Source organism: Passer montanus, unplaced genomic scaffold (assembly GCF_014805655.1).
Source record: "Passer montanus isolate IOZ18808 unplaced genomic scaffold, ASM1480565v1 scaffold61, whole genome shotgun sequence".
Lineage (NCBI taxonomy): Eukaryota > Metazoa > Chordata > Aves > Passeriformes > Passeridae > Passer > Passer montanus.
This window is the reverse complement of record NW_024371149.1, coordinates 2914728-2941951: the sequence shown is the minus strand read 5'-3', so window position 1 is coordinate 2941951 and position 27224 is coordinate 2914728. Positions and strand designations below refer to the sequence as shown.

The 27224-nt window shown below is 43.2% G+C and overlaps 2 protein-coding genes and 1 long non-coding RNA gene across 5 annotated transcripts in view; 1 reads left to right on the top strand and 2 right to left on the bottom strand.

Moving 5' to 3' along the window:
• Positions 1–22012, bottom strand: part of LOC120510957 (dual specificity protein phosphatase 13-like) — a 23571-nt gene extending 1559 nt beyond the window's left edge. Inside the window, exons 1-4 of one of the 3 annotated variants that reach the window (XM_039727444.1) lie at positions 21492–22012; positions 15812–15840; positions 1998–2193; positions 644–864 (exon numbers count right to left, since the gene is read on the bottom strand). In XM_039727444.1, the coding sequence (XP_039583378.1) occupies positions 644–864; positions 1998–2164 (388 nt within the window). In that variant the 5' untranslated portion in view covers positions 2165–2193; positions 15812–15840; positions 21492–22012. Of the gene's footprint in view, positions 1–643; positions 865–1997; positions 2194–15811; positions 15841–15977; positions 16071–16578; positions 16693–21491 lie in introns of those variants that run through there. The other 2 variants (XM_039727443.1, XM_039727445.1) reach the window with 2 other exon arrangements.
• LOC120510958 lies at positions 16861–26143 on the top strand. Its single transcript, XR_005629638.1, has 3 exons — positions 16861–16996; positions 18598–18726; positions 25994–26143. It is a non-coding gene; the product is annotated as an uncharacterized LOC120510958 (long non-coding RNA).
• LOC120510956 (dual specificity protein phosphatase 13-like) lies at positions 23361–27224 on the bottom strand. Its single transcript, XM_039727441.1, has 3 exons — positions 26811–27224; positions 26309–26526; positions 23361–25210 (listed from the first exon to the last, which is right to left on the bottom strand). Exons 1-3 carry the CDS (start codon positions 27146–27148, stop codon positions 25011–25013), a joined length of 756 nt encoding a protein of 251 aa, XP_039583375.1. The 5' UTR covers positions 27149–27224; the 3' UTR covers positions 23361–25010.

Below are 27224 nucleotides of genomic sequence, written 5' to 3'. Positions count from 1 at the left end.
GGAACAAATGGAAATTATGATAACTAGGCCCTAATCCAAACTCTGCTGACAAAAATTCAGCAGGCTGCAGGTCAGGCTCATAGTTTTTGACTTAGTTCATTAACTTCTGCTGCTTCTCTAGCTTAATAGACAGGCAGAATAAAGCTGCAATTCTGTGAAGTACTTGAGCGTGTGAAGCATTCGAGCCAGCTCCAAAGTGCCTCTGCTCCCACAGGGAGCAGGAGCAGCATGCAGGGCAGGATCCCCAGCTGGAGCCCCTGCCAGTGTGTGATGGGTGGGAGGGATGTGTGGGAGCACACAGATCCCACTGATTCCTACAGGATGGGCTCATGGGGCAGCATCTGCAGTGCCATAAACTTTGTCCTTCCCTCTACACTCCAGTCCCAGAGCTTGCCCTTCTTTCCACCATGCTGGGCTGGGGGCAGGCAGTCTTCTGCAACTGCTGGGGACCTGGCACAGCCACCTTCCCTGCAGCACATGGCACAGGCACCCTTCTCCATCCTCTGCTCAGTGGTTCTGTATGTGCTCCCTTGAACCATATGCTGATTCTGAGCTCTGTTGGTGCCTGTTACTGAAATGAAAAGTCATTTGGCTTGCATTGAAATTTCCCCTGAAAGCTTCTTCCCCTTTGCTTCTCTCTTACCTCCTGAAGAGTTTAAGGCCTTCCCTATGAAATTGGCAGCATCATAGAAGAAGACACTTAAATCGAAGGAGGGATCGTCAAATGCTTCTATTCCATAGTACTCTATTTTCAGATCTGCATAATAGTTGGCTCCCGTGTTGATGCTATATGGTCCATCTGCTGCATTAAGGATATGAGTAATGTTGAGGCTTTGAAGTGTAGCTTTGCTCCTAGCAGCCCACCTGTTGAAAGACATGAAGGGCACATTGGCAACGCTCCTAACATTCTGCAAAAATAGCATGGTTTAAAGTTAGTGCCTGCTCCCACTACGGAAGGATGCAGGAACTGCATCCTGCTTACAGAGGAGCAAATTTCAAGTACACAGTGCTTTGCACATGAGAAATATGATATGGAGGTGTGGAGAACAGCAGGAGCACAGACTTGCCAGTGGGATACTGTCAGTTAAGCAAATGCCTCCCAGCAGATAATCCCTGGGAACACAGTTTACTGTATGAAGTGGTCAAGATTTTCCTTAAATATTTGTTTAGGAAATACTAGAGCTAATCTGTCATTGATAGGGTGCCTCGTCTCAAGAGTGAGAGTTCGCACAGATGCAGCAACACCTTGCTCCTGGTTTGGACGTGAAGTGGATGCATTATGTTCACCAGCTAGGTGAAACCCACTTCCCAACATAAACTAGGACTATAGGCATTCTACAAAATTCCAAACGTTAACTGATATATTCATGAGGAGGAGGAGCTGGGAAAAATGAGCTAATCATCTAGATAATCTGCAATAATCCAATTGGAAGGAAATAGCAACAAATATTATGGGTCACAAGAATAAGGTATTTACATGAAAATTCGTGTTTGATATTTTCAGCTTTATCATCTTTGAAAGAAAGCTTGGATTTGGAATGTCAAGATCACTATTGTACAATTCATTTGGGTCTTCCTCCTTCTGGGTTTAGTCTTGCTACCCCTATTTAAGTGTTAGGGCTATTGGCCTCTTGTCTGCTGTCTTAGAGCAGAGTTTCCAGGCCACATAATGCATCTCAGAATTGACATAAATTTGGCTCATCAGTAGATTATTTGAGGACTTAAATCTAAAATACCTGCTAAACCCTGCTAAATCTATGGTGGCTCAAAGAATATAAAAAACCAAGTCAGACATGCTATGAGTAAGGCACCATTTTGTATGTCATGTGTTTCTTGACATCCAAGCTCTTTAGCTCTTTACATCATCAGTTTTGGAAGCCTGTATCACAAAAACATACCTGAAGACCCAAAAGCTGCTCCCCAGTAGTACCACACCCTTTCCTCCTCCTCCTCCCAGGGACTGATAACAGCTTAACAATAGGACCATATGTTCTTACGCATCTCCCAGGTAGATATTTGGCCAGACTTGGTCCACGTGATTATCGGAGCCTCCTCTGAGCCACAGGAGCTGCTGCAGATCTGATAGTGCCGGTGTTTCGTAGGACGTGTTGCTACTCAGGGATGAAGGGTCTCTGGTGTGAAGCATCTTGCTGCTCCTTTGCATGCACTCAGGGTGGATCAGAGACAGCTTTTCTGAAATTAATTGAAAGGAAATTTTCATACAGAAATACTATTCCCTAGAAAGTAGACCTGTTCATTACCCTCCAAATAGGATTACATTATTAGAACTAGTGTGTGCAGCAGGGCCTGCAGGTGTTGCTAAAAGCATCCAGAGAGCAGGACTGGCTCAGGGGTAGGACTCTACAGACAGGTAATTTCTCCCTTGAGAAAGCAGCATAAGATAATGTGATTTAATTTCTTGTCAAGTAACACTATTGGTAAAGAACATCTGCACCACCTGAATGCAGACTGGATGAACCTTGTAGACACAGGTAATATTTCTCTTTTTGTTGAAGTGCTACCAGAGTATTTGTGTACACTTGATTCTGATTAGTCAAAACTGGAAGTTTGTGAATGCATCAATTAATTGACTTACAAAGTTTCTAGGGCCAAGGTGAAAATCTTAGGATGTGTAGGTGAGCACCATTTGTATGGTGTGTGTGTACACACATATAAACAGTGTGTACATACAATTTTATTTAATTTATAGTGATGCATTTAAACACACCTACACACATACGTACATGTATACATAGGAAAGGATTTTCACATGCATCTATAAACATATATATATTGTTTATGTCTGTATGTACAGAAAGAGAAATTGAGAGGATTTGAACTAATTTTTTCTCTCTCAATTGAATATCCCTGGACACTTAGCTATACTGGTATTCTTGTGCCTATCTGTCTCAATCTCTCCTCTGGGAGCTGTTCCACTTTGTATAAATAATGTGATAGCTACTTCCCTCCAGAGAGGGGCCATTTCTCTTGTCTGAGGGGCAGAGTACTTACCCAGGATGTGAGAAAAAAAGAGTATTTTTGAAATTATAGAGCTAAAAGTTCTGGCATTGTTGTCCTGTTGAGAATCCCATCTAGGGCTCCCTCACAAGTCTCTAAGGTCACAGACCTGTGAACCCTCACAAATCATGCTGTGGAATATGGGCAACCCTTTTGTAATGCTGTTTGCTGGTTTAGACCCAGCAAGCCCAGGTCAGATGGTTCAGCTGGAAGCAAAGCTCAGTCAAGAGCAAGATATCCAAGCAGTCCCTTCTCTGAGACTTTAGGAACATTTCTCCTGCTTGGATCTCATTATCCTGAATTGCTGTTCTTGCCCCCTGAAACTATTCATGGGCTTTATTGGGTTGCTTGTTCTTAATAGAGTCATAATCAATGTGGAAGGCACACTAGAACTCTTCCCAAAGTAGGGTAAATGGTATTTATTCTGATATGCCATCAGCTTTCACTCTAATGCCTGAATGCCTAAATCTAAAGTTTGGGTTTATTTTCTCAGCAATTTTAGAAAACAAGCGCAGGTGGGGCCTTCAGAAGTCATCTGGTCTGTCCCCTGCCCCACAGCAGCAGGAGCCATATGGATGTTGCTCCTAAAACAACAATTTTGTCCATGTATGTTATTTTTAACAGTATAAGCTGATTTGAGGAATAAGCAGAAAACAAGGGAGAATATATTTTTGCTTACAGAAAAAGAAGTGGAGTTGATGTGAGGCATATTACTGAACATACACATATATTTCTGAGTCCTCAGTCTAAATTTGCTTCCTTTGCCCCTTCCTCCCTCCTCCTCCCCACAAATGTTAAGTGCAGTTATAGCTTTTTGTATGTTCCAATAAGAAAGAGGTCTCCCTAGGGTAACTACTTAATAAGCAAGGTATGAAAAGCACAATAAAAATGATGGGAGACATAGAAAAAAGAAGACTGGTTTTACTTTTAATGATGGAGGAAAAGAACTGCAGGGAAGTAGAGAGAAATATAGAGATAAAAGCTACGAATTTTTCAGGACAGATAATATAAGATCAAGAGCTTTGTTAAAGGAGTATGTTGTGCAATCCTAGCCCAGATTAGCATGAAGAATAGCACAGAAACAGATAGTGTGCATTGCCCTACAAGTTTTACTGCCTTGTGAAAGTCATGCACTGTGCTCAAGAGCTACTGCCAGCATCTTTATGGTGACCTGTTTGTACTTCACTGACACAGAACGTTAAGCTGAGGCAGTTAAAGAAAATCAAGAATAAGATAATACAGCTTCTACATCAGGAGATTCATAAGACCACAGCCTCATTTTCAAGGAGTGTAGCTGACTCTGAGTTGCTTCAAATGCTTAAGGGCAGAAGTTGTGGAGCAGATGGATACCAAACGTTCACTTCTCCTAGACCCTGCTGCTTTAAACTTCCATTGTAGCCTCTCAGAGATGATAAGCAGAGAATTAGATTGTGTGGCCACTTGTTCAAGACCTGACTTTGAGGAGGTTCTCCCAAAATTGAGTCATTTTGGTGCCAGTGACACTTCACATGTGACTCTGGCCTTTGCAGCCAGGGAAATACTTTGCAACAAAGCTCCCTTTCATAGAGCAACCCTCTTTCCAAAAGGTGTGCCAACATTGTTTTATTCACATGCCTAATGTCAGACAAGTGAGCTCCTTGTGTCAACACAAGCACAGCTCCTCCCAAGAACACAGCTCCCAGCTGTGCTGCACTGCCTTGAAATTGGATTGCTCTGCAGGGCCTTCAGGGTAAGCCTGGAAATAGCTATAGCAGATGATTGGACTAATGAGGAAAGCAATATGAATTTTTAATTGAAGGCCAGGGACTTTGGTGAAGGTTTCCCCCCACCTTCTACTTTAAGATACTGCAGAGGTAGCAAAAGTGCTGCCACTGATTACATTTCTCTAAGCTTCTCCCTCCCTCTGGGTGGCTCCCAGAAGCTGCTCTAGTTGGAAACAGTCAGTGACAGCAGGAGGGCAGGAATCCCTGTACCCGAGGGAAAAATTTTTGTCTTACAAGGTCACTAACATTTTCTGCAGAGATCTAAACCATGCAAGTTGGATAGGATTACTTTGCTTTTAAATTGTAGCCATATCATTAGCTCCTTTCCTTTCCTTTCCTTTCCTTTCCTTTCCTTTCCTTTCCTTTCCTTTCCTTTCCTTTCCTTTCCTTTCCTTTCCTTTCCTTTCCTTTCCTTTCCTTTCCTTTCCTTTCCTTTCCTTTTTCCTCTCTCTTATAATTCCATCTTTCTTTCCTATTTTTTCCACTTAAAAACAAAACAATGGAAACCAAAAAAATTCAACCTGTGGGAGACTTTTGAGGCTAGACAGAGATTTTAATGGCAATCCACAAAACACAAGGTAGCACACAAGCTTTAAAACGGTCTTGTCATTTTGCATCATTTCCCACCCAGCTGGAGCACTGGGGTACAGCCCAAATGGCCAGGGCCAGCTTGGATCCCTGTCTGGCCTGTGGAGCCTGGGTTTCCCCAGTGGTCCAGGAGTTGCCCTGGAGGTCCAGGCTGGAGATGGCCGTGGGTGACACTGCCTGGCTGCAGGGAGCACCCAGGAAAGGCTGTGGGTCATCCGTGCTGTTTGCATGAGGGACTCAGTCATGAACCTTGTCTACAACAACCTAGTGGAGCTTTGTATCTCCCCAGTATTGTCCAGATGCTTGAATACTACAGTCTGCAAAGTTTTTTGGTTTGTTGGTTTGGTTTATTTTTTTTTTCTTCTTTTCTCTATGGTCTAAATGATTGTCACTTTCTATCAAACATCTCTGGCAAGCCCCCCTCCCCCCAAAAAAAAAAGAAAAAAAAAGAAAAGGAAAAACCCATACAAACCCCCCAGTGACTTGAATTGGCTAAAGCATTTAATAGATTTGTATTGCATTTGCATAATCTAGTGGGAAAAAACTCAGCAAAGTTTTGGGGGTAAAAACACAAACACTCCAATACTGTAGATATGAAATAGATAATTTTGTTAGTTCAAAAAAATTTACCATTTCCATTTTTCTATTCAGTTACTTTGTTTTGCAATTTATTCTCCTGCATTGCATAAAATATTTTAAAACATTAATACAAGATGAAATGGCTTGCTCCTGGTGGAGAAAAATGTGTTTTATTTTACTAACAATGAACACAGACTGAATAGCCACCTATTTGCCTAACCCAAATTTTCACTTCTGTGACAGGGCCTCCTGCCATTTTGCCATGGTTGTTCCCTTGTCTCCTCAGATGGAACTGAGTTGTAGAGAGATTAAATGAACATCTGGAGTCCCAAGAGGAGTCTGACAGGACATTAGTTGGACCCAAATCATCTTTCCTCCTTCCCTTTTGCTAGCACCTTCCTGGCTGGCACAGCTCTGCCTGTGGTTATGCTGATAGCCCAGATGGGGACAGGTGTCTTTCAGTAACAAGTTCTTACATGAGATTATTGAGAGCCTCAAGCACAGCAGAGCCTGTGGGTACTACAATAGCACAAACACTACCTAACAATAATACGATACAGAAAGCTCCTGCAGCCAAATATCCTAAATTCCCTGTATCAAAAACCTGACAAACTAAATGGTTCAAAATTCCAAAGCATGGGGTCAGAATATAATTCATGTGGAAGGGAAAAAAATTTAAAAACAGCCTCTTGATGCATTTGCAAATGCTGACTACTCTGTTTTTTCTTCTCTTTTCTCTCAGCAAGCATCTCTGCACTCATCTTTTACACTCCTTGCTCTTTTCTCTCAGGTAGTGTGTGACACTATAGCTCTTTGTCCTCCTGATAGAAAATTCCAGATGGAAAGAAGTGTGTTTCACAAGGAAATGATCATGTTAGTGGAATTAATCTTTTAGATACTGTAACGTGAAATATGATCTTCCTTTTTTCTAAGAAGACCCAGTCTGTGTCTCTACACTTTGGTCAGACTCTGATGCTAAGAGAACCCAGGAGTCTCTTGAGGTAGAGCTGAAAGCTTTGTGTGCAGAAACAGGCACATTTAAAAGCAATAGCAAAGTTAAAACAGCCAGATGGGAACCTAGCAGGCAACCGAGAGGGGAACTCTCTGTTTTCCTTGCAAGCCTACAGGGGCTTGTTTGCAGGAATTAGAATCTCTCACCAGCAGTTCACTGCAGCTCTAATACCAAGTGGTATTGAAAATGAGAAGCAGGTTATGGCTGATGGTTTAAATGAGGTACCTATGGGAATTTAGAAATGAGATCCTGGACTTGTCTTGGTGTAGACTGTGCACATGGCAGAGCAATATTGCTTTCTTGGCTGACTGCATCATATATTATGGCCTTTTATTTTGCCCACAGTCAAACAGCAGGGAATAGTGGAAGTTCATTGCTCCAGCTCAGTGCTCAAACTCTGATCTGCCTCACCAGAGGCAGTGCCCCTGAATAATGGAAAGCAGAATCGGTCCCTCAGCCTCATTGCAGGTTCATATTCAACACAGCACTGTAAAAATGTTATTGACATTATTTTGGAGTTAAGAGAAAAGCAGAATGTACAATTAAAGGTCTGTTTGGTTCAGGTTTTAAGAGAATTTACTACCTGGGAAAGATGCCAGATCGAGGGCTCTGAAAACACAGCCCACCCTTTAACCGCAGTGTCAGGAAGGAGCAGGAGCAGCTCTCCAAGCCTCCTCCGTGGCTTCCCCCTCAGCCCAGCCCAGCTCAGATTGCAGATGCCCCTCACCCTACACTGGCAACCATGTTTTACAGGGTGGAAGAAAATCTGAGTCTTCACACCTCTTCACACTTGGTCTCCCTCCTGACATCTCCATTCACATCCGGCCTTGTACATTTATGATGGGGCCCTCTCACTTCTCTGAACTGAGCTGGAAGGTACCAACTTCTGCTTGCAAGGAGCCTGAGCTGGGCTGGAAAGCTAAAGACTCCTTCCTCTGTGAGCCCTCCTGTTCCTGTGTAGGGCCGCCTATCACCATGGCACACAATCACCATGGTGCTGGAGCTGCCTCCACCTGAGGATGGCAGCAATGCACAAGGTCATTTCAGTAGAGGGAGCGATCACAGGGCAGGGCAGGTGTGAGGAGTCAGCCTCAGACAGGGTTTGGGTAGTCAGAAGAGCTCCTGGTGGTGAGGCAGGTCCCAGGTGAAGTGAGAAGGGGGTGCATGGCTAGACATAGGCATGCAGGTGGAGGTGGAGCCCAAGCATCTCAGCTCAGAGGGGTCCCTGAGTGAGGCAGGGAGCCCCAGTGAGGCCTCCCAGCAGCCCCATCCCAGGTCACACAGCCACTGTTGTCCTTGGACAAGGCAAGCCCCCGGGAGGGGCAGAACTTGCTGAGCTCAGTGGGGTGAGCTTCATCTGTGCCTTGCTAGTTTTTGGGAAGAGGGTGCTATCTTACAGAAGCGCTCCTGGAGAGCATTTCCTCTTCTTTGCAATGTAATAGACCTGCACATATTTTCCCAAAACTTGTCATTCCAAGGGGGGAGAACCTTTGTGTTGCCCCCCTCCTGCCTCCCCCAACCCTCCTATCTGAGTCACGCAGCCTAGGAAGAAGCACTTGCCCACGCAAGTGGCAAAGGCTGCAGGAAAGGATGGCTTAAAAATGGAGGTGCTGGTTGGAAAAATGGGGAGTCCTGCTGGCAGTGACAGGTCATGGCTGTGGCATGACGCCAGCTTTTACATCTGCAGCTTTCAGATTCAAAGGAGATAAAAAAAGAAGTATTACCTTAGCATCTGGCATCTCTAAGCTATGGAATGAACCATCCCCAGCAAGACAGCGCTGCCCTCCACAGGCTCCTAGCACAATTTCCGACTGTCTGTGGATATCTTCGAGCCTAGGGTGATGCTTTCCCCTTTATTTCTCCTCTGGATCATTCCTATCCAGGGTACAGCTAGGAATTCAAGCCCCCCAAAACTTCTGATTATTTTGATGCATTTCAACTGTGCTAATGCTTCTCCCTGAATTAAAATTGTCTAGTCTTAGGTCCTGCTGCCAGCAGCCATAACTATGCTGGATGCTGTAATCAGGGGAGCACACAATCACCATGCAGCTAACTGCTTCTAATAGTAGAAACTTCACTCTAATCTTACATAACACCAGTAATGGAGCAGAGAGGCTGTGGCTTCTGAGGAGCTTAGAAAGCTTTCTTGGGCAGCTCATGCCCTGAGGGCAGAGAAGCTGCAGCTGCAGTGAGAGCAAGAAAAACAAAATGACCTTGATATTGATAACAGTTCAGTGAGTGCTGCCACAGCCAGTGCTGTGCCAAGACTACATTGGTGTCACAGGCTGTCGATAGGTGTAAGTTATGGTCAGTTCTGATAAAAACGGTGTCAAAGAGGCCAGACTGAGAGAGGGATGTGGGGAAATAATGTCTTGCAAGCTTCAGAAAAGACAAACAAGGATGTTAATATATTGCTATTAAAAGGGGCTCCAAAGCACTTTCATTTCTGCAGGCAGTATGGATTTGTGTGACTGTGGATTAAAGGGTTTTTTGCCTTCTCCTTGATTTACTCCTCAAATGATTTTTATCTGACTGCTGTTGTCAATACAAAATTGACAACACTGTCAAGTTTGCAAGATTTCAGAATATTTGAAGGCATGAAAAAAGGATTTTGATATTCCTCAGTCGTTTGACAGGGGTAGCTTTGAGCTGTCTCTCCCTGCACTTTTAACATAAGCAGTGAAGTGCTCTCCTTACTTTGCCTTTCTTGTAAGGGTACATACAAAAAAGGCAGCTTTTTCTAAGGCTGACAAAGCTGTACAAATTCTTTGCTGTGAAATCCAGAGCAAACTTCAAAACTCTGCAGTAGAAGATCTATTTTGGCACTTGAGTTTTTCAGGCAGATCATAGAGCTTTCCAGTGACATTCTCAGCTCTTTTGGGGCAGAGTGGAATGTTTTTTCTTTTATTTTTTTTTTCAGCTGCTGACTTTAAAATCATTATTTGATTTTGATTAAGTCATCTTTTAAGAACAGTGATTGTATGTCACAAAGGAATTGACCACTGATGAGCACATGAGAATAACTAAAAGGAGATATAAAGACATAGAACTCAGGTTTCCTGTCTCTTGCAACTTTTGATTATGTATCTAATGAGCATTTGCTCCTAATTTCTTACCTTAAATTTGAAGGAATACAAGTGAGTGCTTTTTCTATTGCAACTCCCTGGTACCAGGTAAATCAGAGTGAAGTAGGAACTGTGGAATACAAGTGAGTGCTTTTTCTATTGCAACTCCCTGGTACCAGGGTGCCAGGTAAATCAGAGTGAAGTAGGAACTGCCTCATCAGGGACTGTGGGCAAAGCAAGTGCCTCTCCAGGCTGTGAGGGATGAGGGGTCAAGGGCAGTGGGGATGTGCTGCTGCTCCCTGGAACTCCCAGTCCCAGGGTCGCTGGGAAGGAATTTCCCTGCCTGGCCCTGCTGCAATATCTCTGTGAGAAGCAGGCAACATGGTGAGACTGAGGCTGTGCAAGCCTTGTAGTTGGTCAGGCAGGGCAGAAGCAAGGGTTGTTTTGTCCCAGCAAGTTTTTGGAGAGTGTTTTCACTTTATTACCAGGTTTCACTATATTTAGCCAGGTTTTATGCTGTTGTTTTTCTGATTCTGTTCCATGCCCTTGGAATGGACTGTAGGTGCATGGCAAGGCTGGTACTAGCCAGGTTTTATGCTGTTGTTTTTCTGATTCTGTTCCATGCCCTTGTAGGTGCATGGCAAGGCTGGTAGGTAGGGTGATGGAGGGGAGAAGAGCCTCCAGCAAAGCAGCAGCCTCAGGGCCCCCCAAGAGGGAGAGTTGAGCAGAGCTAGAAGGAAGGAGCGTGTCCTTGCTGGAGGTTGTGCCTGCTGCAGGTGGTTTACACAGACAGCTTGGGAACATACCGCAAACAGAACGGTCCATTTTCCCAGAGCAACCCTCCGTGCCTCCAGCACAGCCTTGGGAAGGCTGTCCTCTGCCTGAGAAAGTGGCTGCTAGCAGGAATGCGTTAAGGACTGCGACATTCTCAGGTACAATGGCAATGGGAGTCACCTGTGAGCTATAAATAGCACTAACATCCTTTCCCTCCAGTGCCTGGAATCCAAGCAGTCATTTTTGCGGGTGCTAGTGAAAATGAACAAAGCTTTGAAGAGCTTTTATTTACACTCTCTTTGCAGGCTGGAAATTTTTTTAGTAAGTAGTGACTAGTTTTTCTTACTGACTCTGAATTTTGCATTTATTTTAAGGGAAAATACTGGCGTTTTTTTCTTTTTGAATTTTTAAAAATTACCATATATAATTTTCATATATTCACCTCATCTGTGTGGGAAGAGCTATTGTGGCAGGCAGGACAGTTGGGATCACAAGTATTCATTTTCAAAAATGCTCTGTACAATAGCAGAAAAGGGGGAAAAACCTAGGAACCTAGATTGCATCTTATATAAGTCTTACATGCATTTTTAACAAAATAATGAAAATGTTTGGTTTAGAATTAGGCAAATAATGCAGGATGTTTGGGCAGGTTTTGCGGTGTTTACATTGAGAGACCAGACAGCAACAGTGGTTGCAGTAAAAGGAAAAGCTTTACATGCCTATCAGACAAGATGTTCCTACAGTTTGATAGGAAACAAAGATGGCTTTGTTAAGGAGCTATGAAAACCTGAGAACAACACTGCAAAAAGGAGCCTTTTCAAAATATTTAGGGTTCACTTGGTGAAGTCTTGTCATAACATGATTAAGTCTCACCTGTTATGCAACTCTCCTTTGCTCTTTATAGACAGCAGAAAACACAAAGGTCTACAAAACAAACACTTTGCTCTGGGATAACCAAAGAATCCCTGCTACAAGATTAACTAGTGGAGCTGGAAAACTTTCTCAAGCTTTTAAATATGCAAGAGGGGCTGTATTTTTTTGCAGTTATGCCAAGTAATCTAATTCTAGATTATAATTATTATTATTCTCTTTTATTAACAACTCTTGTCTCAGGTCAGCTGGCAGCGCTGCGACTAGTGAAATGCTGTGATTTTTCCTGCTGCCACAAGATGGCAGGAAAAAACTATGTTGGAGAATTTAAAAATACACAGCGATGGGCATCGCAGAACGGAATACACTCCTGACCGGCATTTAAAGAGAGAACTTACAAGAAACTGCACTGGATGGAAGAAAAATGGGAAGTATACTTAATTAATTAGATTGGTATTGACCTGGGTGTACACCTCAAAAGATACACTGTATCCTTTCCTATGAAGGTTTTGTGTATAAGAAAAGCCTGTGACAGTGCTCATTTTTTCCTGTACACTGTGCAGTTTGGCCTGGTTTTGTTCTGCTGGCAAAATCTGTCATACAAACCAGTCCAAGATATAATGCACTCACCTAAAGTAAAAAGCAGGGTGATTATTTTAGTCTTTTATGCTGTCTTCTTCCAAATGTGTTCTCTTCCCCATTCCCTGTTCCTCTAGCCATAGTAGAAAAAGAGCCCAGCTAGAGGACACTGCTGTGGCTTTTGGGAACAGTGGGAGACGCAAGGGACAGCAGCTGGGCAGGAGGGCACACCTGGGTGCCAACAGGCTGTGGCACTGGGTTGCTGGGCTGGGAACTGGGGTCAAACCAGTGGGGTCAAACCTCCTGCCTGTTCTCCTGGGAAAACTGGCCCCTCAATGCAATGGGTGCCACTGGAGCTGCTGGGGCTTTGGAAGGGGGCTGCAAGGGAGGAGTCTGTGCTGTTCATGCTCTCTCCCCAGCTGCTTTCACTTCAAATACTTTTCTTAAAGGAAATAAACCCTCTACAAGAACAGAAATTGGTTTGGAAAGTACAACCAGACTGGCTGGGAGTTTTGAGTTATAAAGAGGCACTCCTCCTCAGCAGCCAGTGTGGTGGCTCCCCTCCATTCTTCTAACAGATAAAAGAAAGCTGTGGAAAACTCACAAAGATCATTGTGCACCAGGAGCTCATTAACTGGAAGAAGTTAATTGTGAATGGTAGCACTGTGCAGACCCGGTGGGTCCCGGCCCTGGCCCTGGCCCTGGTCCTGGCACACCACTGCTCGCAGCATGGCCTGGCCTGGCGTGGCCTGGCCTGGCCTGGCCTGACCCGGCCTGGCCTCCCCTCACTGAGGCATGGAGGACGTTCATCAGTGCCTTTGCAGTTTGTCTGGTGAGGGGACAAAGCTCATGGTCATGGCAGCTGTGCTGCCCTGTGGCAGTGGCCTCCCCAGGGCCTCCTTGAGCACCAGCCTGAGCCTCCTCACCCACCCAGCCTTCCTCCTCACCCATCCAGCATGTTCCTCACCATCCAGCCTTCCTGCTCACCCATCCAGCATGTTCCTCAGCTATCCATTCATCTTCCTTTCTCACCCAGCCTTCACTCCTCCTTTTCTTTTTTTCCCCCACAGCCTTCACCCCTCCTTGGATCTAATGGAGGCAAGGTGCTTGTTGGGTGTGTGAGGGCAATTAAGGACTTTTGTGCTAGGACCAGTTCTTCTTTTCAGTCTGTAGTAATTAAAAAAGGCTTAAGAAGTAGCCAATCTGTTGAAAGCCAAAAGCTGGAGGATACACAGCTGTCCTGTTTCTTAAGCAGGCTTTCTCTAGACTCTGCTCTGGCCTAATGGAGAATGAATAACTAGCCAGCCCTTCAGGTCCAACCTGCATTGACTCTTTTTCCACCTGTCTTATGAATGCTGTGTCCACACTACTCATTACTAAATACTGAATTCTATAACATGCGCACCAAACATCTAGAATCTGCCTCCCAGGCTGCCAGTGCATTTGTCACTATGGACCAAGATTGATTTCACAGTGACAACATGGAGGAGAATGACAAGGCATGAAGAGTCAAGAAGCAAAAGCAAAATTCTTAAAGTAGCTTTCAACTGTTGAGATGGTGAGGGAAAAAGAACTGGTAATATGGGTGCCCATCACCTGGGCAGGAACACCCTTGTCCCATGATATGATGCTAAAACAGATCCTAGTGCCTTCACACCTTTCCAGATTCTGATCCTACTTGGGTTTTAAAGATATTCTTTCTTGTATTGCTTCTTTTTGTAAAATTACATTGGTCTCAGCTTGGTTCTGCAGTTAGCAGCTTCATTTTGTGAGGAAAACAAGTGATGGAAGGTCTGCAGCTGCTGACAACACCACAAGAACACTGCCAGCATCCAGGAGCCTTCTTTCCCCTTTGGCTGCCCACCTCTGAGTTATGGGGTCCCACCTGCTATTTAAAGGTAGATCAAGCCTTCCTTGAAATAAATAGTTTAAATTGAGCACAAAATTACTTTGAATTTAGCTCATGCAGGACACACTACAACCTGGGTCCTTTTGCCAGGCTTTCAGCAACTGATCAACTAGGTCAGAACAGCTCCAGGATATGCTTAATCCTGCTCTGGATGTGAGGTGAGCAAGACTTTACAGATTGAGGTGTTAGTAGATATGTGTGTATGGGGAAAAAAACACTCTGTAGACAACTGCTCCCCTTCAGTGCTTGAAAGGAAAATTTTCCCCTTTCAGCACTAAAGCATTGACTGCAAGTGTCAGTTTGTTATCTTTTATAAAGAAAGCTATACTGAGAAACAATTCACCACAAAGCAAAGGCTGTCCAGGAATTTGAAACCACTGGATAGAAGGGATTTTCTATTCTACTGGGTTAAGGGATTTTCTATTTTATTCTACCAGGTAAAAACTCTATCTGTGTTTTTAATTTTTGTTCTGTTGATCAGGGTGTATATGCCTGAGAGAGAAAAAACACATGTGCATGCCAGCTCCAAAGGGAGGAACCCCAAGCACAGGTGACATAATCTCACTCATGGTGCTGTATCTGGTCTTGGGAGGGCTACACTGACCTCTGCTCTTCTCCTGCCACTTTTCACAATTGCCACAAGCAAGAGCTGAGACTGGATGGGTCAGTCTTAACCCAAAATAGCTAATCTGTTTCAAAATGGAAGGGCCCATAGCTCCATGAGCTTAATTGGGCCCTTCTCTTTGTTTCTGAGACTGTCAGACACAGGAAGGTGGCTGCTGACTGTTGGAACAGAAAAATGTGTCACAGAGCTGAGGTGCTTTTCTTATCCTGACTTACTTAATGTCTGTCCCACCTCCTTCTTCCATAAAGATGTCTGTCATGCCTGTCCCATTTTCTGCCTTTCTAGGGTCATATATAATAGTGATTACCAAGTAACTTCATCTCATCCCTCTATTATCTTAACCATTCCCATGATGGATCACAGACTGGGTGACAACAGGCAAAATCTCTGTCATTAAAAACTCAAAGTCCCTCTGCTCTCAGAGGTGCTGGCATGGTGACAGAGCTCCCCTTGCACACAGGCAGCCTTGCCTTCTGCCTGGTTACATCTTCTCCAGGCAGGATGGTGCATCCTGACTTTACAGCTGCTCTGTGTGGCTGCACACGCTTTCACAGCGGGATCTATCAGCACCAACCACCCTCCTTGCAGGGATCTGAGAGTGCTGCCTTTTGGCATGGGAATGAGCCTGCTGTCCCCAGAGAACATAAAGACAAAATCCTGGCCAAAGAGGGAATCATGAGAACAGAGCTAAGGTTGTGACTTTGTAAATGTTTATCTTCAGTCTGTATTTGATGTCTGGGTAATAAGGTGACCAGTCTCTTACAGAAACGTGAGGCAGGTTAAACAAAAGAGGGACACACAGTGGTTTTCTTGAGCTGCAGCACAGAGCATGTGCAAGGCCTTACCATTCCCCACTTGCCACCTCTGTGGCTGATGGATGCTTTCATGCAGTGTCTCTTCCTAAGCCTTTCAGATCTGATCTGTAAGTATGGTTGATACAGCTGTGCTTCTTTTTTTTTTTTTTTTCTAAAAACAATGGCTTTCCCTTTGTACTGTTTGCATTTTTTCATGCTGCTTTGGTTCACTCACCGTTTTCCTCAGTTTGGTCAAGAAACTGTCTGTGAAAACAAGAATGGAAAAAAAGAAAATTATCAAAAACAGATTTTTAATATACATGGGGAAGAGATGTTTCAAAGTGAGTCTATCAAGTTATGCACCTAAGTATTATTTCTGCCCTTGAAAATCTTTCACTTACAGTGCTTAGTTGGTCTGTGCAAATCCATTGCTTAAGAGGTAATTGGCCATTTTAATAGAAGGATCAGAAACAAAAACACTCCAGGCTGTTGTTTTAACCATTAAAAAAAAAAAAAAAAGGAATTATGGAAAGAATATGTTTCAGGGTTCAGGGTATCATCCAGCCTCTCTTGAAACTGTGCAAATTCACTTGGTGAAAACAACAGCAGACACAATGAAATGAGTTGTACATGAAGAACTGAGATCTCAAATGTGATATTATGCAGAAAGTAAAGAGTCTGTACTAAATAAGTAACAGCTCAACGTGTTACCAAGGGTGCACTTTGATTTTGATGAATGTTAAAAGAACCTTTAGCCTTGAAAATAAAGAGGATAATTTCTCTCTAGGCAATGGCTGCTCATGAAAGCCATAAAATAAGAGCACTGGAGCCCTAATTTTATAGTGCTTTTTAAATGATTTTCAAATGGTCCAGCTGCTTTGTGCCACAATAGCACAAGGCAGAGATATTTACGCCGGCAATAACAAGCATGCATCAGCCTGCCCGGGCTGCTCGCCGCAGGCACTGCGGGAGGCGAAACACACGTGGAAAGATGATACTTGCCAATGTGGATTGATCACAAGCACACCATGGTCAGAGCAATCCTGGGAAGCCGCTGTTTCCACCCAACAACGTGATTGTTTTCCTGGTCTGTGTGTTGCCTGTGAAGCACAGGATCTATGCGGCTGGCAGCGCTGGTTCTATTTTGACACTTGAGAGCCTGCCAGCAATGTGTGCCTCTTAGGCCATACTGTCCTTGGCAGACGTCTCTTTTTGGAACTAGGAGGGCAAACTCACCCCTGGGTTACACTGCTGGTTTGGGGTGGGAGTTTCCACAAGGAATAGTGTGGCCCCAGCTTTGGTGGTCTGATGCAGCACGGCATTACCTTCTCCAGAAATGCATGCATGTGGCAAGTGAACTCTGGGCAAATGCTATGGAATTTTGCTAAAATGCTGAATTGCCACCAGCAGCTTTCCCCAGGTATTTTAGCTCTGCATGTTTAGGACTTCAGTCTAAATCTGCAATTTATTTTCCAAACAAATGCTCCAAGATGAGAACTACCCTAGGGTGGTCTAGCTTAGCTTGCCAATTTGGGTAGTCATTTCAACAGTTCAAAAAAAAGTTTCAATTTTTTTCATTACAGTCCCCTCTCCTTGGTGAGACATTGACATAAGACAGGGTACTGGGAGAAACCTGACTTCTGAGCCAGCAAATTAGGCTTTAAAGAGCAGTTCCTTTATGAAATATTCCATTAAAATTAAATAACTTATCCCTTTCCATGTTCACTAGTGCTACAGGCACAGCAATGTTCAAGTAATAAGAATTTTGGTGGGAACAGGAAATTTTGAGCACAAAGGAAATGTCTAATTTATGGCTGAAAATTTATTGTATTTGCAATAATTCGCAGGTCCATAAAGCTGAGACAGACCTGGGCAGAGGGCATGGCAAGAAAAAGTTACCTCTGGAAAGTCCTCAGCCATTGAGCATCTATTGTCACCAGGGTGAGAAAACTGTCTCCCATCTGGGTGACTTGTAGGGCTTGGGCAATATTTTCCTCTTTTAATTTGCTGATCCCAATCAGCAAAACAGCTTAGCATCTTTTTGTGTTCAGGGATATACTTAAAAGCTTTAATTTTAAACAGGGGCCTACTTTCTCTTGGAGTTGATTTTTAAGAGTTTTAATGAGCAGAATGGACAGCAAATTAGGAATATACCCCAGAGGAGTACCTAGCATATTTGCTGCCTTCATTTAACCAACTGATTGAGGAATGACAGGAGCATGCAAAATTCAGAAACATTCTATACCCTAAACAGAGAAGAAAAATAGATTTGATGCCAAAGCTTTAGGTCATGTTCCTTTCATCTTTATCTCATATTCAGATTGTTTGTCTGACATTTCTCCTTGTCACTTTGTGTTCTTTTAATTTCATAGGAGTTTAGAGTTTATATAGGTGTATACTGTATCTCAGTTCAGTATGTAAATCCTTGATGAAATTGCTCATAACTGGGTAATTCTTTGGTTAGCATTGCCTAGAGGAAAGTGGCAGAATATTGTAAGGTAAACCAGCATAAAGGAAGCAGATCTGTTTTTTCTAAGAATACAGCAAATAAAGATTTTTCCTTTCAAAACAGAAAGGAATACATATAGTGCTGTTCCAGGCTGTATAGAATAGTGCTATGGTCACAGATTGCATAAGTTTGTGCTTCTGCCTCACTCGCATCTCATCTCATCTCTGAGAGATCCAATTTACAGCAGCTGAGATAAAGTAGCCTCCAGGGTATTACATACAGCCCTTTCATAAATCAAGAACTGCTTTTTGTTACTAGAGATCTGAGTCCAGAAACAGAGGAAAACACATGGCATGAGGCTTTGTAAATGGCCAACTGGCGTGTCTCTGCAATAGCTCTTTGCAGCTTTTGGCTATTTCTCAAATGAGAAAGTAACTATTTTAAGTTGTTTTTGTTGTGTATTCTGACAAATCAGTACAGGAAAATAAATTTTAAAAATAGTGATTTCTGACTGAGAGCTCAAAACTGTCTTCCCTTTTATAATTGCTTTTCTTTTTTCTCTCCTGTGACAGAAGATACATTCCAATGATTACTAGTACACCATGTGTGATCCTTGCCACTGATGGGGATATGGTTTTGTTGGTCACTCCTAATCTCTCAGGATCCTGCTGTTTTCCCACGTGCCAATGAAGACAATGTCTGTAAGTGGATAATTAGGCTTACCTGAGTGGTTGAGTGACATTTAGTTAATGCTGCTAAAGTAATTTGTGATTGCTTAATGCGAGTGCTGTGTAAGAGCAGCAGTTTACCATTGGGACAGGGACTCACCATTTGCCCTTGTTAAAGCACACAGAATGTACAGAAATGTGCAACACAGTCAAAGTCGATTGTGTCCACTATGAAAGCTCATGATTACAAGTTGCTCAAGTTATCTTGTTGCCTTTTAATGTAATCCTGTCTGTAGTGCCCATCTGTCTGTGCCCACCACACTCTGAGACATTTTTCCCCTTTGAGAGGTGTAAGAAGAAGTAAGGTAGTAGAAGAATGGTAAAAGGTTGCAATTTCTGAATATACTCACATCTGGAAATGCAGAATTCCAAATTATTTAACTTCTGAAAAGAAATAAGTTTAACAAGTTTTACTGACTTCAGTTGGCTACAATCTCATTGAGTACTGCTGGCCCAAACACCCCACAAAAATTCACCTCAGGAGGTAGCTCAGGTCCTTCTAGAACTGGATTTGAAATATGTATGTTGAACTCACTGAGGTTTTAGCATAGCTTGTAACTGTACAATGTTTCTTTGCTGAAGTGATATTAGACTTGCTGATCCGGTTAAACTCCAGTTAATAAACCTGCCTGCTTACGATCAGTGTGAAGTTTGACTTCTGCAGGATATGTGCCCTGCTGCTTATTATATAGCACTTTGGAAAACATTGTACCTTTAAACCCAAAGGGTCTTGGCCTTGACCTTGCATATCAGCAATGGCTGATAGCCAGACAAATATTTAATAATCAGTTTGTTGACAACTTCAAAGTCCTCCAGGATGAAAGCCATCATGTGAAGTCAGCCATCCCTACTTTATTTTATGATATATTTAACTTCTTTAAAGATGCTGAACATCAGATTTCTGATAAAGGCATACAGAAAAATATTTCTTATAAAATACAGCATTAATTCTAGATTGATCTTTGATTTCCAAGTAGCTGCTCAGAAACTGCATATAAAGGGTTCCAAAGAAACAAGAAGTGACAATATATGGTACTGTTCTGGGTTATTTTAGCTCTGGCACAAGTCCTGAGGCTGGCATGGGTTTGCTCAGTAACAGAAACATCCATTGTTTATTAACTTCACTGAGTACAGGGCTGGGCCCTAAAAGCACATGCTCTCTCCATTCCCCATTTCTATCTTATTAAGAGCCCATGAACCTTTACTCTCAGGTGTTGTTCCTTATTGTCTTATTGTTGGCACAATAAAGAAAATTCCATCTATAGTACTTGATCAACTTCCAGTTTCACTCTTTGTAGTCTGTAACTCATATTTAAGCTGATATTATTGATCAGCTGTTCCATGAACAAAGAAACCTGTTTACATTTTCATTTGTTAGCTGAATGTTCTCAACTTTCATCTTTTCCTTACTACACATACACACTGTTGTGATCTATATATTTTTTTCATTTTATTCTCTGCCATTTCTTTCCCCCTCCAAGACAGAATGTGATAGAAAGAAACATTCAAGAGTAGTTTGGAACATGTATATTCACAGGATTAAAAGGAGGTCTTGAAACTGCACATAAAAGGCTGTCTAAAATCAAATGTTGCTGTTAAGAGAACACAATTTCAGTGATGTTTGTTTTAAATCTTTGCCTGTACTACCTGTCAGGCTCAATTCTACAAATCCTTATTTCTGCACATGGTTCTAGTAAGTAAAAGAGTTAATTTCCAAGTGTAGTTACAAGGTTTAACCAGAAAGTCAAGGGTCGGTTTCGCACTCTCCTGGCCAAGGCAGGAGTTCAGCGAAGCGCGGCACAACTTTGTGGCTTCTGCCTTAGCACAGGCTCCGGCCAGGGCCCCGTGCTGCTGGCTGTCCCCACCCGCAGGGCACAGGGCCACCTGCCGGCTGCCACGCTCCTGCCTGCAAGCGCAGGGACATCAGGAAGCAGGCGGCAATCTCTACAACCAAGTTTTGTAAATGCAGATTATTTCCCCAGCGTCACCTAGGTCATTTTGGGTGTTGCTGTTTCATAGCTAAAATAATGGCCACTTCAGCTGTAATCAGTAGGCAATCAGCAGGGTTTTTAGTATCCCCTCTTTATCTCCTGTAGGAATTATTGTAATTTCTAGGTATTTCAACAAGTTTGCAACCTGATGATGGTGAAAAAACCCTTGTTTTGGCATAACACTGGGCACTAGGCATGTTGAGTGAAGATGATTGCATGCTTTCTCTATGCTTCAGAGTGAAATACCCATCTGCACAGTTTTCAGAAATAGTGAAGTCTGCTGTCATTCAGAATATCTGTAGATTTGTCAAAATTTCAACTGCAAATCAAGTTGTCATATAAACAGCCAAAATCAGAATACTTTTTAATGTGAAAATTTCCATTCTAGTTAAAATTACACCAGAAAAGGTAAAAAACCAATTATTGTTCAGTCTTAAGGCTGCTCAGGATCATGAGCCTCTCTTGTGCTTTGTATGGTAAATGCTGTAGCATTTATAAAATCTGTATGCTGCACAATTATAAATTAATACAAAGCAATAAAGAGAGTCTAATTATTTTTTAAATTGTTTTTCTGTGCAGTAGGTTCTTTCTTTAATGGATAGTCCTTTTGGTTTCTTCTGTGCTAATCGTGTCTATTTTAAGGCAATGAAGTTTACAAATGCTAACTATATAAAGTTGGACAGCATATGTTAATGAGCACTGTATTCCCCAGCCCTTCAGAACAGCTCAGCCTCAAATAACACTTACATATTGCCTATGTAGAGATTAGGCCACTCTTCACCCACGTGATTTAATTCCACTTGCAGCTGTCCAAAATATCTGGCAGTTCCTGGGCAGAGGGAGTGCCAGGCTCAGAGCATTCCTGGGCTGACAGGGTCTATCTTCAGGTGCTGAGCCCTTTGGAGGCCTGATGCAGAGTCAGGCAGAGGAGGGAGGGCCTGCTGGAAGCCGCTGCTGTGGGATGCACAGGGGAGGGTTTTGCTGAAGCAGGCTCTTTCTGCCGCTTGATGTTCCCAAGCAGGTGGCTGGCTCTAAATACAGCTCGCGCCTCGACGCCTCCCTGGATTAGCTCAGCACTACGTCCCTGATGCAATGGGGAACAGCCAGAAAAATGAACCTTCTGCTTTAAGTGAATCTTATGCAAAAAAATGCTACTCCCGTCCTCACATAAGCTATGGTGCTGTTCCTGCCAGCACCGAGCTTTCCCTGTGCTGAAACGTCAGTCAGTGCAACCGAGACGCAGTCCCAAGTGCCTCATGTGACCCAGTTCTAATAATAAGCTACCAGGAAAGAAGGGACAGCACAGCTTGAGGGTGAGTTCAAAATAAACACCATGAGAACACTGGTCCTGGGCCTTACCCAAGGTTCACCAAGCCCACTGTCTTGTGCTTAGCTGTGGCTGAAAGTGAATGCCTACAGAATGTAAGAACACACAAGCATTAATTATACTTGTGTATATAATAATAATAACACTCTCCCAGCTTCCAGCTGCAGTTTACGAGCTTGCTGATCTGGATGAAGTTTCTAAGTATTTGGTAACGCTGAATGGATTTCTGTCCCTCAAACTTTTCCACTTTAATATCTATAGGCTTTTACTCCCTGCAGCATTCTGTGGCAAGTGTTATAGAGCTCATGTAAACCCCTTCTATTGTTTCAAACCTGATTTCTACTGACTTCATCTAATGCCCCCAGTTCTTGTACTGGAAAATAAAATGAGGAGGTGTTTTCACTGGAACTCTACATGGGTCCCTTCAGGTGACTGGTTTTGTGATTGCTTTAAGCAGATCTAAGTATGCCAGAGCTGTAGTGGGGACAGTTCCTTTCACTTCCATCTTCTCCCAGGTTGTGTAGACCCTCTTGACAAATGTGTATTTTCTGAATGAAGTGCCACTGGGGAGGCAGTATTTTTCCTTCATTTTGGTTCCTTAATCTAACTTGCCAAATACCATTCAAAATACAAGTTTTTATGCTGATAGTGGAAAGCAGTGAAGTACTAATGTCATGTCACATCATGACTTGAGTTACGGATAGTGTAAGTGACAGGTAAGGAGGTCCCTTTTCCTCTTAGCACACTGCAGCAGACAATGCTTTCTGTTTTAAGAAGTTACAGGACTATTCTTCTGCTTTTGCTTATGTTGACTGGAATCTTTTTCCCTGCACAAATGTGCACTCAAAGTAAATCTGTATATAAGGAAGCAATACAGACAGGCAGGAAATATAAGCAACACTGACTCCACAAATTAAAAGCACTTCTGTGATTTGACAATGCCCTTGAAAAAAGTTTCTGCCTAATTCATTCCTTCCACTGAGGTAAGTAAGTCGTGCTTCCAAGATCACTACCATGCCATTGGTGGCATGGATGCCCTACTGACTCAGCTTCACTCTGTGCTCTTCCCTTGCCTGCCCCTGGTGAAACAATGCTCTCCCAGGACGAGCAGTATCTTCAAGAGCAGGTTCTAATTTACAACAGGAGCAGCTTTCACAGCTGTGGCTTTGTAGGACAGATGCTCAGAGGCATGCAAAACATTATCCTGATGGGAGGATTCCATTAATCTTGCTCATATGTGTCTAATTTTGCCCAGCCTAAAGTCATTAAGATGCATTATTTCACTCACATGAATTTCAGATTTTTTAATGCTGTGTCTTCAAAAGGTTTCCAGACTAAAACTTACTGTAATGTGAATGAAGTATAAATTATAATGAAATATTAACTCATATAAATCCCTATTAATTTTTATGGAGAACTTCAAAGCAAAAAAAGCTCCTCCTCCACCACTCTGCTGCTTTGTGAGGTATAAAGATTGTCCTAGCACTGTTGGGTTTTAAATGTGATTTCCTATTTGATCTTTTCACACAACAATGTCTTACCTTTCTCTCATCAATGGAGATCTTCTGCAACATTTAGGAAAATCTCAACAGTCAAAAGGATGTCTGAAAGGATCTTAAATATGCTTATTTTGCAAAGCACTTGTGTACATTGAAATAGGGAGGGATTTCTACATTCCCCTAAATGCTAGGCAGAATCAGCATTCATGTCATAACCTCTGCAAGAATGAAGAAGGAAATGTGGTCTGGAAAGGAAGAGGTTCAACTCACAAGTCACCATTGTATTAGACTTCTAATAACCTTGCAAGTGTCTTCCAGCAGAGAATAAAATGATCAGAACTGATGCTTCAAATGCAAACAAGCAAGCAGAAATGTATTTACTTAATCTGTCAGGGAATCTTTTAAGGTCAACTAATCAATAAATCCAACCAGCAGCAAAGGGCAAAACTAAATTTGATTATCATTTCATGGTTCACCACAAGGTAACAAGCTAATTTTCAGGCAGAGTGGTAGCATGAATTTCAAATGCTGCTGCTGTATTAAAAATCACATTGGTTTAAGTACTGATTAACTGGTGACAGGAAAAGAGACATCCTCAAAACATATTAAAACTAATTTGTATCAATTAGGCCAAGCCACTGATGTAAGCTAAATGTCTACCTGATATTAAAGCATGGGTGATCCAAAGCTACTGATACAGAACTGATTTAGGATAATTTGGAGTGCAAGCGAGCTGAGGAGTCCAACTTACAAAATGCTTTGAAGACCTGACATAGTCTTTTTAACATTCTCTATATATTACATGATATACATTATCTTTTTGAAAACATATTTAACAAGAAAAGACTCGTGCGGTTTGCTGACCCAGGCTGCAAACATTTATTCTGCTGGTGTGGGTCTTGTGGCTGACACACCATAATATTTAGCAGACCAGAAAAAGAGGAACATTTCTGTAGGAGTGCCTGGGCTCTCAAGAAACTGTCCTTGTCATATCATCAAGCCTGAAATGCAACATTTTCTTAGGAGAATATGCATGTGAGAACTGTAACCAAACTGAGAAAGATGATGATGTTACACTCCCAAGTAAAGGGGACTCAAACATCCTTTCCAGCTAGGTGCAAATATTGAACTTGCCTCTGGCATGAGCAGACACCAGGGACAAACTTGGTCTGTCTTAACCACTTCAGTGCATTCATCCAGTAGCACCACTCAAGGCAGAGCAGTTCCACCCTGCACAGTGGTTATAGTGCTGCTGTTGGCTGTGCTGGTTTTGGAGGGACTGAGCTATCAGAATTCATCCATTTACCGTTCTCTTGGCCTTTTATGTCGATGCATAATTGTCTTCATTTTTGCAGTGTGCACGGATCATGGGAAGTTTTAGGTGCACAGCGGCTCTGCAGGGTGAAACTCAGTAGGGTGAATGTAGATAGGGTTGCCTGTTCAGCAGTCCTTCCTTTGCCGCAGCTGAACATCCAGGTTTCGCAGGTGCTTCAGGAAACCACGATTGGGTGAAATCCATCGATGCTCCTTCACTGTCTTGATGGCTTCAACTAATGGGAGGTGGTGATTTATCATGAGATATGCTAGCACTAGAGAAGCTGACCTGCTTACTCCAACTGCACAATGTACCAATATTTTGGCTAGTAAAAAAAAATACAGGCATCAAGATAAGCAGTACAGTGGATGAAATTTAATTTAAATGTTTTTCTCACTCTTCTGATAAATCACATGAACTGCTAATCAGTTAAGTCTAATTTGCCATTGTTACAGTCACTTGTATGAGAAATGCCATGAGACCCCAAACTGATCTCAGAAACACTGGTAAATCAAAGAAAACCCTCTTAGAGTAATGAAGCTGTTCTGTTTTGACCATGAGGAAAAGAAGACCCATTAGCTTCAGCAGGGTGGCTGATGCAAGGAAGGATGCTAAAATCTGGCCTGAATGGATGGCACAGCCACATTAGCCACCAAGAAAAATGTCTGGCCTAGTACTATTGCATAATCAGGCAATTTGATGCAACTGTAGCTTTATTTTGAAGTCAGAACTTGTGATACAGAGACATCTCCATTAATGCCAGTTTAGTCATGCTGGAAGCATTTTTTTTTTAAATGTAAAACTGGTTAATTAGTATTTTATTGCACCACTGCCAAGAAGCTCAGTTTCTTGTGGAACTCACTGTAAATTTCCTTAGATAAAAGTAAATCTCCTTTTTGGAGGCACAGCCTTGCAGGCTCTGTTCACACAAGAAACTCATCTACAATATATGAACCTCTTTATATAGTTGGTTATTGCAGAAATCAGGGCATTAGTCTTTTATTCATTTGTTCTTGCAATAAGACAGTCTTCATTTCCAATGCATCTTTTTGCTTCTCCCCTTTTGAATGAGCCTTACCTTCCAAAAAATTTTCTCTCTCCTCCCCAGGCTCTCTCCTGCACGGTTCATCTGTTTTGTCACATCAGCTTCTTGGGACTTAGTCAGAGCTACACCCACATACACAGCACTCCCTTCTCCTGCCACCCACCGTGCAGTGACCAGCACCTGGCAGGACACCAGGTAGTGCCTTGTCCACCACTGAGCATACACAGCACTCCCTTCTCCTGCCACCCACCGTGCAGTGACCAGCACCAGGTAGCAGGACACCAGGTAGTGACTTGTCCACCACTGAACTTTGTGGAGCTGACCTGTTACATGAGGCTGCTGACTCACATCAAAATGTGACCAACAATAATTTCATACCTCCTGGCGTGTTCAAGGCATTGTGGATAAATTGTGCAGCAGAGAAAAAGAACTGGCTGATATCAAAGCTTGGCAGGTCATGGGCAGGTACACCATAATAATCAATGGTTGCTCCATAAAAGTCCTGGCCTCCTTGGCTGTATGATGTGCCATGAGCAGCGTTTAGAACATGGGTCACACCCATCTTCCACAAAACAAATCTATTGTGTGCTGTTACTCTAAGGAAAAGACAAAGACAAATCAAGATGGGTGCAGTGATATTCACAGAGCAGAAGCACTGAGGTTGCATCTCCCAAACTACTGCTGGAGCACCAGCCCATGCACCGATTCTAAGGGCTAATCGAGAAGGGAATACCAGTTTAGTAATAATTTTATCTCGGAAATCGTGCTGTCTGCAGCGTGAACGACAGCAATTAGCAAAACTATGAGCTGTCTAAAGCCGCACCCAAGAGGCATACTAACAGAAGGTATGGCAGAGGCGTGTCCATAAAGCTGTACTTACAGGTCCCCTAAGAAGAGATTAGGCCATACTTCATCAACGTGATTGCAAGAGGGCCGCCCAGTGTTCAGGAGCAGCTCGATTTCCTTGAGCGAGGGCACATCCTCCGGGCACGTCCCAGCGCCTTCAGCGTCCTGGGTGTCCGGCGCCCCTGCCCCAGCCATGCTGAGATCCGGGCGGAGGAAGGCACGGGGCGCTGCCAGCCCGCTCGCTGCCGGGGCAGGCGGCGAGATGGGCTGGGGCAGGTGCCGGGCAGCCGGGCTGGCAGCCAGGCATGCCCGCCCCGGGGCTGGCCGCTCGCCCCTGCCCTGCCCCGACCGGCACAGCCGCTCCAAACACATGCAGTACCAAAGTGGGCATTGTGGATCCTTGCTGGTCCATTCTGCTTCTCTGGGCTCTCCAGCGCCGCACTGTTCT